At 46.4% G+C, this 13,889-nt stretch overlaps 1 protein-coding gene across 1 annotated transcript in view; it reads right to left on the bottom strand.

Annotated features, from left to right (window-relative positions):
* Positions 1–331: 331 nt before the first annotated feature.
* Positions 332–13,889, bottom strand: part of NSUN2 (NOP2/Sun RNA methyltransferase family, member 2) — a 51,428-nt gene continuing 37,870 nt past the window's right edge. Inside the window, exons 12-21 of the mRNA XM_011969410.1 lie at positions 12,433–12,506; positions 11,665–11,795; positions 10,532–10,628; positions 7,941–8,125; positions 7,565–7,657; positions 6,292–6,427; positions 5,638–5,718; positions 5,198–5,336; positions 3,511–3,550; positions 332–1,328 (exon numbers count right to left, since the gene is read on the bottom strand). Of these exons, the coding sequence (XP_011824800.1) occupies positions 1,022–1,328; positions 3,511–3,550; positions 5,198–5,336; positions 5,638–5,718; positions 6,292–6,427; positions 7,565–7,657; positions 7,941–8,125; positions 10,532–10,628; positions 11,665–11,795; positions 12,433–12,506 (1,283 nt within the window). The 3' untranslated portion in view covers positions 332–1,021. The remainder of the gene's footprint in view (positions 1,329–3,510; positions 3,551–5,197; positions 5,337–5,637; positions 5,719–6,291; positions 6,428–7,564; positions 7,658–7,940; positions 8,126–10,531; positions 10,629–11,664; positions 11,796–12,432; positions 12,507–13,889) is intronic.

Raw genomic sequence — 13,889 nt, 5'->3', positions numbered from 1 at the left:
TGAGTGACATGCAAACACACCAGAAGATGCAAATGCAAATGCAGAGAAATGTTCAGTGGAGAATTTGGGCGAAAAAGAAACAGGAGCTCTTCACGACACAGAGCTTCGAAGTATTTCAGAGTGGAGACTCTAGAGACAAATCCACCAAAGGCAGTGTGTGGTCGGTGTTTCTACAGACCAACACACAAAATGAGGTAGACAGGGAGACAGCAGCCTTCACAGTGAAACTGCTTTCACTGGAGAAAACCAGGAAGTATTCTAACACTGCCATTTAGCCGAAAGTCAGTTTGTTCTTTCCGCTTCCTAAGAGCGGAAACAAGAATCACACGTATATATTTTATCATTAATGACTTTATTTAAATATTTCAAGGATCCCAACCCCATTTAAAAATAAAAATTGTAAAGCACTCCATTCAATAAAAGCACATAAGTCCCCCTCAATAATAAGTATGACAATTCACAATACAGCTCTTACTCTGGAGTTTATTTTACCCTTTATTCCAAAAGGCACAGTCATCTGAGGCCTCAGATATTAACCCCACCGCATGTTAATGTCACACCACTAATGTGTAACTCAATGTAATTATTAAAGCTTATAGCACACTTCCCCAGGAATTTATAGATTCTTTCTATAAGTAATAATTAAAAAAATACTGGACCTTAAGACCAATACAGGCTTAACAAGAGACCTGAAATTTCCGCAAGGGGAGTTCTGTTTCTTGATAGAAGTACGACTTCTGAATGTCTATTCCCAGCAACAGAAAGACTAGACCCAGCTTGGCCAAAGAAACAAAGTAAAACGAGTGATTTCTAACACGCTAAAAGAATATGTTTTCATCCGCTCCACAAGAAAGCAGTCCTGGTCATTCAGAAGCCTCCTATCGTCCCACCAGTCTGCAGTCATTAGAAATAGACGCTTCACAGGCCACAGGCTTGTTCTGGATTCGGTCTCAGACACCAGTGACACGAAGAGGCCAGTTTTGCGTGTGAGGGATGTGGGCCCCCACTGCCTTGGGCCTGCTCACCGGGGTGGCTGGACGCCCGCAGGGTCACAGGCTGCTGTCACGTCCGGACTGTTGGCCTCTTCTGCATCGGGGCTGTTGGGTTCTCCTGCTCTCTGTTCCTCAGGCACCTCATTCTCTGGCTGTCCAGTGCTGGCTGCACTCTCATTGGTGAGGATAACCCCTTCCTTCTTCTTTTCTCCCAACACCTCCAGCCCCATCATCCTGAGATAATGAAGCCGCTCATTCTTGGGCACAAAAGTTCGAATGGAGGCCTTTCCCCGCCATCCACATAAGACGATGGGGCACTGCAGAGCGTCTGGATTCCTGCAAGTGAAAGTGGCTTCATGTAGAACATTAAACATTCCCATAACTAAATCGAACGAGATATAACATGCAACTGCTTAAAAAAGAAAACCACAGAAAACCCATACCCACAAAACTCCCAAAACTACTGGGAGGACATTTTCATCTGTGATCCAAGGGGCAGGTTTTCTCAAAGGGAGATTAGCTTCCTTCTTCGTGTCCTGAATAAGATTCTTACCCTCACTTTCACCTTGCCTCTAAGTTCACAATGGAGTAGGCCCCAAATCTACAGATTTCACACACACTTTCAGTGCTGGGATTTCTACATACTTCCTGCTCAAACTTAACTTACTGTCCCCCCGCCCTGTGTCACCTCACCCCACTAAATGAGAAGCGTTTCTCGACAGGCTCCTCGCAGCTCACCTCTAAGTTTCCTAAGTGAATTGAGGCTCCTGAGAGGCGGGGAGACTCGGCCCCTAGCAGGGCTGCCACAGCAGGACCCAGGACCACCCATCCTTTTGATGCTCAGCGTTTTGCGTGATTTGTTCTGTAGGGACCCCACATGGCAATCTGAGCCCTGCTGGGCACACAGTGCTCATTTCCGTTCCCAGCATGCAGTGTTACCCACAGTCAAAAACATCCCCGCCTCTCTGAACCTGCTCCGACCCTCCCTACCTCCCGGGCTCCACCTGTCCAGCCAGCTGGCATCAATGCCCCAACAGAGATGGAAGCCACTATTTCCAACCTCTCTCAAGTTACCTAATTTCTTTCATACGGGACTCTGAGCTAGATTTTAGGTTCCTAACAGCCATGTTTAATCACCTTTCCATTTTTCCTAATGTAAAGCAGGGGCACTACGTTGGTTTCAAGAGGTGAGAGGAAAATATAAGGAATTCCCAACTCCCATCTTCTTTAAAAAAAAAAAAAAATTCATTATTCCTGAAGTTGACTTTTCACCTGTGTATTTTACCAAGTAGAAAAGTTTGAATATGGAAAAGTGAATCCACACCTTAAAATATCCCAATGTTTTCTATGTGTGCCACATGGGACTGTTATTTTAAAAACCATTTATGTGTCTTTACTCAAACTCTTGTAAAAACACCCAGAAGCCATCAATCACTAGATGCTCCTGCCTCTTCACCATCCAGACACCACCCGCCTCCAGCAGGTCCCCAGGGTGCCCATGCGCATGGCCTCACTGACCTCCACAGCCCATCCATCTGTTGTTCCCTCACCAAGTGCCTGCCCCTCCCACCTCAGCCCCTACCTGTCCTCTCTCCACATTGGCAGCCTGACAGCCTGAACCCTGAGGACATGCGGCCCCTCGGCCTCCCTGCCAACCTCTTACCTGTCCCTCCTCCTTCCCTCCTTGGCTGGGCCCGCCCCGACCCCCAGCTTGCTCCTACTCAGGATCTGCACTGTGGTGGTTCGTTCAAGCTAGCACTGGATCCCCGGTCCAACACTAACTTCCCAAAGAAATCTGTACAGTGGTTCTACCTATTCACTCCCCCAAATCCCAGTCAGCCCTGGACCCCATTGTGCTGCCTCCTCTCAGAAATGGTGTTTTATGTCACTAAGAGGGAGCTGTTGCCGGTGAGATCCTGATTCTGCCATTCATGAGCTGAGGAGCTCTGGGCAAGCCACCTAACTTTCTGTCCCGGCTTCCTCCTCTGGCAAGTGCTGCCAAAACCAGCACCTGCTCCCCCAAGGCCCCCCGTGAGGATGCAGGGTGAATACATGCAAGCAGCATGGAGCAGTGGTCCCGTGGGGACCGTGAGCGCGAGCGTGAGCAAATCCCATGCTCCAGCCCTAGCACTCCTGATGCAATAACATGTCAGCAATACACACAGTTGAACCAGCCATGAGGACGAAAGAAGAGAACCTCACTCAACTGTCCAATCTTTACACTTACTCTGTACAAGACAGAAATTTTCACTGGTTTCTAATGCTTAAAAAATAAGTACTATGCATTTTATTCTCTATAAGTAAAACTTCATTTAGCCCGAGCTGAGTGTTCTATGAAACAGTATCTTCATGATAGGAATATTTTGGTTCTGAAGTTTTCACAAGGCTACTTCTGAGGAACAATCATAAAAGGCCTGAAGAAGGTCCCCACCTTCCCAAGTCACTTTCCTCACCAATGGGAACACTGTAGCTAATGACAAGGCGTGTGCATCTAAGGACAGGGCTTGTACTGACTTACGCAGAATCTGGTTCATACTTCAGCACGACGCTTCCCTTTGCTGCAAGAGAAACAGACACACATTTGCCAAGTTTTCCAGGCAGTGGATGTGTGCGCTGAGCACGTTTCTGCACCTAGTGATGTGTTAGGTATTCCGAAGAAAGAGAACAAATACTCTACATTCTTGGCCTCGAGGATCTAGATGGTGAAAAGAGGCCGTCTGAACACATGAACCAAGTCCAAATGATGCAGTAGGGACGATCTGGAAGAGGACCGAGGCAAAAGCCATTCAGGGCCTTCAAGGGATGTCACCTGACAAGCCACTCTGAGAAGCAAGGAGGCCGGGGATTAACTGCTGGTTCATTCTTCAAAATTCAAGATTAAATAAATGTAACACCAACTCCCAGAATGGCATGAAATACATAAAAACTGTCTAAAACCATACTGCAATCATCTAAGTGCAGGATTAAAAGAAAACCAGCATAAACAGTTTCCTTATCCTTTACAAGAATCTCCACTTTAAATTGTGGTTCTTGCCTGGAGACGGCAGCGGGAGACAGACTCCACAGAGCAAGTTTTATATCCCGAAGGAACGCAAAGTTTTAAATGCAAGTAAGAGACATAACTGCAAGAAGTGATTCATGTACTTTTGATTAAATTGAGCCAAAAATATTAAACAGCAAATTATTTTAAAAAATAAACAAGAATGAAGACAACAGAAAAACAAAATTAGAAGAGCTTGGAGAAATGGAGAAGTGATTTTTATGCTTAGGGGAAAAGGTCACTGGAGTGATGTGAAGTGGAAGTTGATGACATATAAAAGCAGCAATACGACCAATAATCTACTCCGGCTGGCTAGCAGAAAAGTCAGAACCGCTGGCAAGACTCTGGCTTCGCTCTAACACAGGCGATTAAAATCCGCATGTTAGCCAGTCTTGTGAGGCTGTGTACGTTAAAAAACAAATCTACCGGCCAGGCGCGGTGGCTCACACCTGTCATCCCAGCACTTTGGGAGGCCGAGGCGGGCAATCACAAGGTCAGGAGATCGAGACCATCCTGGCCAACACGGTGAAATCCCATCTCTACTAAAAATACAAAAAACTAGCCGGGCATGGTGGTGGGCGCCTGTAGTCCCAGCTACTCGGGAGGTTGAGGCAGGAGAATGGCTGAACCCGGGAGGTGGAGCTTGCAGTGAGCCAAGATCGCACCACCGCACTCCAGCCTGGGTGACAGAGCAAGACTCCGTCTCGGGGCGGGGGGAACAAAAACAAAAACAAAAACAAATTTACCCAGGCACAGAGACCTACTTCCACCCACCCCCGACCTGCTGACAGGCAAGTGGGTCAAGAGCTCTGGCTGCGGGCCTTGCTAGGGCTGCTCACAGGCCGACCCCCCCTCTCCCCGGACCTCTGGCCCAGCAAGGTGAGCGAAGGCCAGCCCCGCACGCCACACAGACACACCACAGGCTGCTGGGCAGCAGCGGGGCGCCACCAGGGCCTGAGGAAGTACAGCAACCCCAAGATGGCTTTGACCCTTAGCATTCTGAATTGTCAATCAGGGATCTACAGAGCCCTCTGGAAATTGATGTAGCCATAAATAAATAGAAAAATATGACTGATAAATATGCCCCAGAGTACACTACCTGTATTTCTGCCATCCTTTTAAAAGGGAATACAAGCTATATGTCTATGCATTTCAAACTACTCACCCAGGTCCTTCGCTTGACTGTACGTCTCACTGCTGAGTTTTCTAAAAAAGGGATTTTCCTGGGTCAATAGTATCTTAACATCTTCCATTGATACAGTAATAATTCTTGAATTAATAAATGGATACAATGTATATATTCCCTGTGTGAACAAAGAGAAGGGATACCATGATGTCATTCACCAACAACAGTCTGCTCTCCGGCTATGGTGGCGTGTCGAGCCCTCACTATGGCCCCTCCCCTTGGACAGGTGTGGAACCCGCCCCCCAGGAGGGGAAACCAGCACCCTGCGTGAGCTGAATAACCTCTGAGGGTCAAGTGGCTGGTAGGTGCCAGCCAAGCCCTGAGCCACTCAGACCATCTGGCTGACCAGAAAGCCCATCTACTCCCAACTGCTTCAGTCATCTGTGGCTACTGCTGTTCAAATCCACTTCCAAAATTACCTCCTGTGCCAGCCGGAAAGCACAGTCAAACTCTTCACCACTGTTATTTCGACACCAGACTTTTATCCCTGTGTTAATAACCTTTAAGTAAAAAAAAGATGAGTAAATATAAGATGAAGCACACAGAGATGAACACAGGACCATCTCCCGTAAGGACGCTGGGCCACATGGAGCAGCCATCATGGAATGGGAGAGGAGAGGAGAAGCAGAAACCCACTGGGAAACCCCGCAACTGATACTCGCAACTTGTGTTTACGTAGTTTAGAGGGCAGTAAAGCAAACGGAAGAAGGGCCCCCAAATGGCCAAATTCTAGGGGAAGTGTCTCAAAGGACAAATCCCAAGGGTCGAGGCAGCAGTACTCAGTACCTTCTCTGCCCAGGAGGGCGGCTGTGAGAACTACACCAAGGCTCACCCGGCTGTGGGAATGGGGCACAGAAAAGACACAGGCCGCCAGATTCGGGGCTCTGGTAGGAACCACTCAGCCCTGCGCCAGTCAACAGCTCTGAAATCACAGGGCAGGCTCGGGGACCCACAGCCGTCGCTACAGGTGGGGAGGGCAGACGCCAGGGTCTGCTCCAAAGGAAACCTAAGCGGCTGTGAGAAGCCACACGCATCCTGAATCACACAGCACTCGGCGTCTGCGCGACGGGCACCTTCATCTTCTCGCTGTTGTTCAGCAGCACGTTCCGCAGCTCCTTAGAAACCATGTAGAGCTGCCTCTTCTTCCCTTCTGTCGTCCGAGTCAGCAAATTCATCCTCGGGAACGAAGGCGCCAAAGCATAAAATTTCCTGCACACAGAAACGGTGCTGTTTACACACAAGGACTTCAACATCTGGTAGACTGTTCTAAACGCCTTATTCTCCTCCTCTAGAACTCAGTCCCTAAAACGGCAGCGTGGTTCAAGGGCACTGGGCTCTGTTCTGGACTCCAGCTTCTAAACTTCATCCACTTCTACCTGAAATCCCCACGCAACATTTGGGGCACGACTTGATCAGAAACCTAAATTAACAAGTGCAACTTCTCTCCCTCGGCCGCTACCCCAATGACAACAACCTGATAACACTACTTCCGAGACTTTTTTTTTTTTTTTGAGACGGAGTCTTGCTCTGTCGCCCAAAGTGGAGTGCAGTGGTGTGTTCTCGGCTCACTGCAACCTCTGCCTCACGGGTTGAAGCGGTTCTCCTGCCTCACCACCACACCTGACTAATTTTTTTTTTTGTATTTTTAGTAAAGACGGGTTGTAAAGACGGGTTGTATTTTTAGTAAAGACGGGTTGTATTTTTAGTAAAGACCGCCAGGTTGGTCAGGCTGGTCTTGAACTCCTGACCTCGTGATCTGCCTGCCTCGGCCTCCCAAAGTGCTGGGATTATAGGCGTGAGCCACCACGCCTGGCCAAGACTTACTTTCTAATAGACTTTTACAAATGGATGCAAAGGACCAGTTATGCAAAAGACAGTAAGTGACCGCCCTGGTAAATAGATTCTAAAATTCAATGAGTAAGAACGAAATGAATGTCAGACTTATCCTAAACCCTTTTCCTCTATGTTCTGTCTACGTCGTCCCTACTTAGCCCCTACACACGCAGCTCTTCATTTTTCTACAGAAACTGAACTAGACAGCCTTGGCCACTGGTCTAAATAGTCAACTCAGTAATTTAGGTTCAGGATCACAACTAATTTAGATTCATAATCTAAATAATCATTTTTTTTATCTATCATGTTCACAAAGTTTACTTTCTCCTTAAATTGAAAGGTTGAGTAAATAACCTCTAAAGTTTCATCCTACTCTAATATGCAGTTAAAAAGGTTAAAAAAAAAAGCTAGACAGAGCTACATACAAAACAATGGTTACATGGGATCAGTTGTGCATTTGATACTCTATAGTCAATTTCTTTAAATGAGTAATTTAAAAGGCTGAATCCTTACTCAATAGGTGGAAATAATGGGTCATCTTCAGGAATAAATACAAATGGGTCTTCTTTAAATCCAAATAACTTCATTTTCTTTGATGGAGGAGGACTAAAAAGGAAATCAGGATGAGACAAATCAATCTGTAATGGGTGGTAACCTTCAATACCAAAAGTACATTCTTCCTTTCCGTCAGTTCTGTGCAACATGGGGTTTGCGGCAGCAGATGTTGACACCTTCCAGCTTCCACAGGGTCCCTCCCTCACACTGCATAAACCTGATACCACATATGCACTGCCCCCTCAAACCCACCAGTGGCTCTGGGATCCCATTTAATCCAAAAGGACTGTGAAGACACCAGAGTGTTAGATCAAGACATAACCCCCTTTCTTACCCACACACGCCATCTTTCTTATTGCCATTATTCTCTAAATCCTCAGCTGCATGAGCTATTTCTGTGTCACCAGTTCCAGTGAATGACGGACTTTCCAGCTTAGAGGGATCTGCGGGTTTCCCTTCTGCGGGACCTGCAGGGCTCAGCTGTGTGCTTTCTCTGGTCTCTGCAGATTTACCCTGCAGCTGTCATAGAGAACAATTTCATTGACACACAAAGAGCAGCATTCTTTGTGCTGCTACGAAAAGTTAAAAATAACAAGCTCACAAAATCCATCAGTTCTATGTTTCCTACAGCATTATATGTAGAGAAAAACAACAGAATTTTTTTTAAATGTTATTTTAAATCTATTTGCTATTATAAACAAAATTCATGGACAGTTTCTTTGGAGTTAAAGCTGATTCTACCTTAATCCCACAAAGAGCATATATAGCCTGTTCCTTAGCAGAGGCTTACAACACCAGCTTGTTCTCGTGTAAAAATGCTTATCGTGCATTCTGCTCTGGGTAAGGCACACTGAAGGACACAAAGTGCACCAAGCACAATTTCTAAAATACCCGGCGAGGCAAAAAGACAAGTATATATATATAACGAGAAAGGAGGGTAGGAACTGTTTCTGGGCACCTGGACAAACTGCCACAGGAACCAGAAGACAGAGTGCCCCAGGCACCAAGGAAACACCTGCCGAAGAATGAACTTCTGAATCAGGGCCACGGTATAATTTAAATTTGGCTTTGGGAATGAGCAAAATGTTTTACTTTTATTAAAGATCTTTTAAAAATACGTGTCCTTTTTAACAAGTCACAAAATTGATAAAAGTTGTAATTCCTCAGTCCCTATGAAGTAAGTTTTAAAAATAGGATTATTTCAGCACAGGCAAGTTCATTTTATTCAGAGCCACAAAGCTACTAAGCAGAGAAGCCGGGAGCATCCCAGGGAACACATTTTATTTCCATGTTAATATAATGTAAAAAAGCAAAAAACAAAACAGATGAACCCCAAGCCTGTGAGCAGGTCAGTGAGGGCACACACCCTTCCCGTCCAACCTTAGCTTCTCCCAGAGGGGCATTCTTGTTGAGTCCAAGGGCACGTGCTCCCATCTCTGTTCTACCTCAACAACCTCATTCTGGACCTTCAAACACCAAGGTCAGTGTCAGCTTCCCCGGCCTGACTTCTAGCCGAGTGCTTACAGGCCTCAGCACCGCAAAAGATCACGGCGTCCTGACCACGGGGACTCTACCTGTGTTCCCAGTAGGACCAACAGCAGCACAGGCCATGCTAGCACTAGATTTGTTGAACTAAATGAATAAGAAACTGACATAGTAACAGAAAGAGAGAAGTATTCATATCACTTAAATGAGAAAATGACAATAAGTTGTTCTAAAAAGTAAGATTACACATAAGGGACGAACTGAAAAAAATGTGAAAAAGCTTTCTACGTAAGTATTAACACGTCAGAAACGTCAATGTATCCCCAGTGCAGGCCAACCTAAAGCAGGCGTCTCTAGGACAGGCTCCCCTGTGACCGCACTGTGCTGTGCAGCTGGCAGTCATGAGCCTGTGGGCACTGACCACTTAAAATGTGACAAGTGCAAAGAAACACCAGCTACTGAAACCTAGTAGGAGTGAATGCAAAGTATCTAATGCTTTACAATATAATTTCTTAGACTGATTCCATGAAAATAACATTCCATCAGAGTTAAGACACCTTGTGAGACTTTTAGCCTCCAACTGAAACACTTTCTAACCGGACAGAAAAACCCTGGTGACGGCAGGAGAAGGGCAGTCGCCCTTTGCCAGTCTGAGGCTGTACGTTCCAACGTTAATCTGCACAAACTGTGCCCCAGAAAAAGGCTGGAGCTCTTTGCGGAACTGTTTCCTTTTTGTTCCTCCATAGGCTGAGCTTTTTTGTCCTAATTTTCAAGCATGGATCTTAAAGAAATAGAGACTTCCAGACTCTGATTCCAGGCCAGGTTCTATCATCACGGAAGGCAGATTTATGAATAAATAATGCTGGCGTGATACAGGTGAGACAGGATGCATTACAAAGGACTGTGTGTTAGGATGAAGGCAACACTCTTTCTTCACCACTCTGCTTCCTGGCCCGCCTTGGAAAGCAACCAGCAGGCAGTTTAGATCCATCGCAAACAGGCCGGGCTGCATCTTTCTAGCCAGGTCTGGACAAGGCTGTCACCGTTCCTCGCAGCCAAGGTCAGCAGAGCTCTGCTATCTGTAATCGATGAAATGCGCCACTCACAAGGACTGGAGCACAGACACCTGGGGCTTCCGTTCAGAGCTACCGAGCAATTTTTCGTGTCTTTTCAACTTTTATTAAATACCTGGATTTATAGTGTGGCAGGAATACATTCCCCCAAACACTGACTTCTCCACGTAACTATCACCTATGAGAAATTTCTGCTTTTTGGAAAACTTGGTATTTAAATGAATTTCCCCCTCATTCAGGCTCAGCTCTCCTGCTGCCCACAGGAAGAAGCTCTTCTTTCCTCTGCACTTCTACTACACTCTGGCTAGTTTTTGTCTTAAATGTACAAGATCAAATGTTATGTCATTTTGGAAAAAGAAAAACTCACCTTTGGCTGACGTTTATTCCACGGCATTGAAGATTTTTTCACCAATACTGCCACAAAAAACCCTCCAGTATTCTGATGATGGGGTAATATCCTAAGGCTAAATATATACACATATATAAAATTCACACTTCTGAACTAATCAAAAATGCATTCTTTTACTATTAAGACAAATACTGCAAAGATGATGCAAGAGAAAAACCATGTCTTCAATCCTCACTCATAGAATGGCCAATATGTAAACTTACATTTTTTTTTTTTTTTGAGACAAGGTCTGGCTCTGTTGCCTAGGTGGGAGTGCAGTGGCATGATCTCGGCTCACTGTAGCCTCCACCTCCCGAGCTCAGGCGATCCTCCTGCCTCAGCCTCCCAAGGAGCTGGGACTACATACAGACATGCAACACTCCGCCTGGCCAGTTTTTTTTTTTTTTTTCCCTGTAGAGATGGGGTCTTGCCACATTGCCCAGGCTGGTGTCAAACTTTTGAGCTCAAGTGATCCACCAGCCTTGGCCTCCCAAAGTGTTGGGGATTACAAGCATGGGCCACTACATCTGGCCCACTTTGTAATCTTTAAAAAGTTCATGAAGGCTGAGCACAGTGGCTCATGCCTGTAATCCCAGCACTTTGGGGGGCCGAGGCAGGCAGATCACCAGAGGTCGGGAGTTCGAGACGAGCCTGGCCAATGTGGTGAAAATCTGTTTCTGATAAAAATACAAAAATAAGCCAGGCGTGGCGGCGGGCACCTGTAATCTCAGCTACTTGGGAGGCTGAGGCACGAGAATTGCTTGAACCCAGGAGGGAGGTTGCAGTGAGCTGACATCGAGCCACAGTACTCTAGCCTGGGCGGCAGTCGGACTCTGTCTTAAAAAAGAAAAAAAAAGTTCCTGACATATCCTAAGCATTACCATTTACATTCTAGCCAATTCCACTATTAATAAATGCTCAATGTCAGCAACTAACAGGCAAGAGAGCCATACTGGCGGGGAAGTTCACACACAGGGGGTTGACCCTGGCATAGCCCAAGCCTCACAGCAATGTCACCTGCTGCCTCCAACTCACCCCAACAAGACTCACCAGCTCACCAGGGACGGGGCTTAACCTTCCCCTCCCCACACCTGGAGGCCCCACCAACTCACCATCGCTCCAGGTGCATGGCCTGCAGCTTTTCCGGGTCTTTCGGAGGGAACATGGTGGGTCGGATCTGGGTATGTCTGCTGTGAGGAACGGTGTCCCAGTCTGTAAACCACTGCCCATCTTTCGTCATTACCTGCAGAACCACAGGGTACATTCCAGATTACTAGCACTATCCAGTAACAAAAATTACAGGGTAGCAGTGTCCATTCTCTCAAAGGTAACAAATGGTCATTCTCATTCGCTCCAAAGACAGGAAGATTATTTGCCAAGACAAAACAAAACAATCTTTACAGAAAATCCCCAAATTATTAATACGTAAATTCTGTTAAAAACAAAGATGAAATACATTTATTCTAAAAACCAGTACAAGCATGATAAGATAACATTTTCCATCTAGTGATTTCTTTTTAAAGAAGCTCCAGGCTGTTTCTGGCCTAAAATTGTAATGAATTATTTCATATTGGAAACAAGGCTTGAATCCCAGCCCAATTTCAAAAAAAAAACTTAAAAAAGCAAAGCTACCCTTACAGGAATGAGAGTAAAGGAGTTTATTTCCGAACATGGAGTAAAGAAAACTTTTCCACCGCCAGGAATAAACATGCCGCTTGTCATGAAATGTGTCATGAAATAACACTCTGAAATGGATTCTAATTGGCACAGCAGATGTAGTATTTACTCAAGTTACCCGCACGTGAATGCTCTGAAACTTGACTCTACTTCGGTGATGCTGCACCTACCCTCTAGAACGAAAGTTCTCGAGGAAAGGTTACCTTCCACTGTGTGATTCCAGGCATCCACTTCAGCCCTGGCAGTTCATCAGACACATCAGCGAGCTCCAAAGCACCTGTGTAGCAAAAGCATGGACATCTTTTGTTTTTCAAAAAAGTATAACATACTATGCCCAGTGAAAAAACCAGACACAGATCACATATTATGATTCCATGTACAGAAAATGTCCAGGGAAGGCAAACCTATCGACAGAAAGTGGATGAGTGGTTGACGTGGCTCAGATGGAACGGGGAGCAAGTGCTGTTGGGCAGGAAGGGTCTGCTAGGGTGACGGGAATGGCCTAAAGCTGGACTGTGGTAAGGGGCTGCCAACTAGGTAAACTTACTAAAAATCACTGAACCGTACACTTAAAACGAGCGAACGTTAACAATATGTAAACGACACCTCTAAGTTGTTCCAATGACAGGGCATTGAGGAGTCCTGCCACGAACACGAGACTAACTCCGCTAGAAGATAACCAGGAGGCTGGGCTGCAGGACGCCTGCTCCGTCTCCCCATTCCAGTGCACACCAGGGCGATGCTGTGGGTCTTCATGCAGGCATGTCTAACAAACATCCCAGAACAATGCTGAAAATGAACTGTGGGAATTTTTAAACCTCAAGTTTGTGGTCCCAGGAAGTTTCCTAAAATTGCCCATCGGGACACAGTCAGCCCGATTTTAAAATAATGCAATAATAGCTGTGAACACACACTGGCCTTAAGTGTCCATACCAGTGACACAACAAGAAGCTATAAGGTGAGGCCATTACAGGAAACTGGTGAGACCGGGTACTAGCACAGATACTGATGTGACAGCCTCTCAGCAGAGGAAAATTCAACAAATCTCCCAGAAAACACGAAAATGGGACAATGACAAAAACAAAGCAGAAGAATCCCCAAGACAGAGAGCGGCAGTAAGAAACCTCTGAAGCAAGCACTGGACTGATTGCTGCCATCATTTGTGCATTCTCTTCCTTTTAAAAGCTAACACTAAATGACAGTGCAGGCAAACACTGACGGGCTTCTCCATCAAACACTGTCCAGGGGCCTCATAAATGAGCAGGGCAGGCATCAGGTGTTACCTCCCCATCCCAGCACCTGGGTTGGAAGCTGCCAGTGCTGCCCCATGTTGCCCTTTTTCCAGTAAAGCTGTTGAGCACTTTCAGGTGGGGAATGCACCCCACTCCAGTCAAAATCACCAGCAACCACCTATTCTAAGGCTCAGCCAAGGTCTGCTCCTTCCTGAATAGAGCCATATCCACGCACACCGCCTCTGACAGAGAAACGGAAGGAAGCATCTCCAATGCGGTCTGAAGCTCCCCACACGCAGAAAGCTGGCCGTGACGTCATACTGCACACCAGCCCCCCACACGCAGAAAGCTGGCCGTGACGTCACACCGCACACAGGCCCCCCACACGCAGAAAGCTGGCCGTGACGTCATACTGCACACCGGCCCCC

Source organism: Mandrillus leucophaeus, unplaced genomic scaffold (assembly GCF_000951045.1).
Source record: "Mandrillus leucophaeus isolate KB7577 unplaced genomic scaffold, Mleu.le_1.0 Scaffold89, whole genome shotgun sequence".
Taxonomy (NCBI): domain Eukaryota; kingdom Metazoa; phylum Chordata; class Mammalia; order Primates; family Cercopithecidae; genus Mandrillus; species Mandrillus leucophaeus.
Note: the sequence above shows the minus strand (reverse complement) of the source record. Positions and strands in the feature narration are given on the sequence as shown.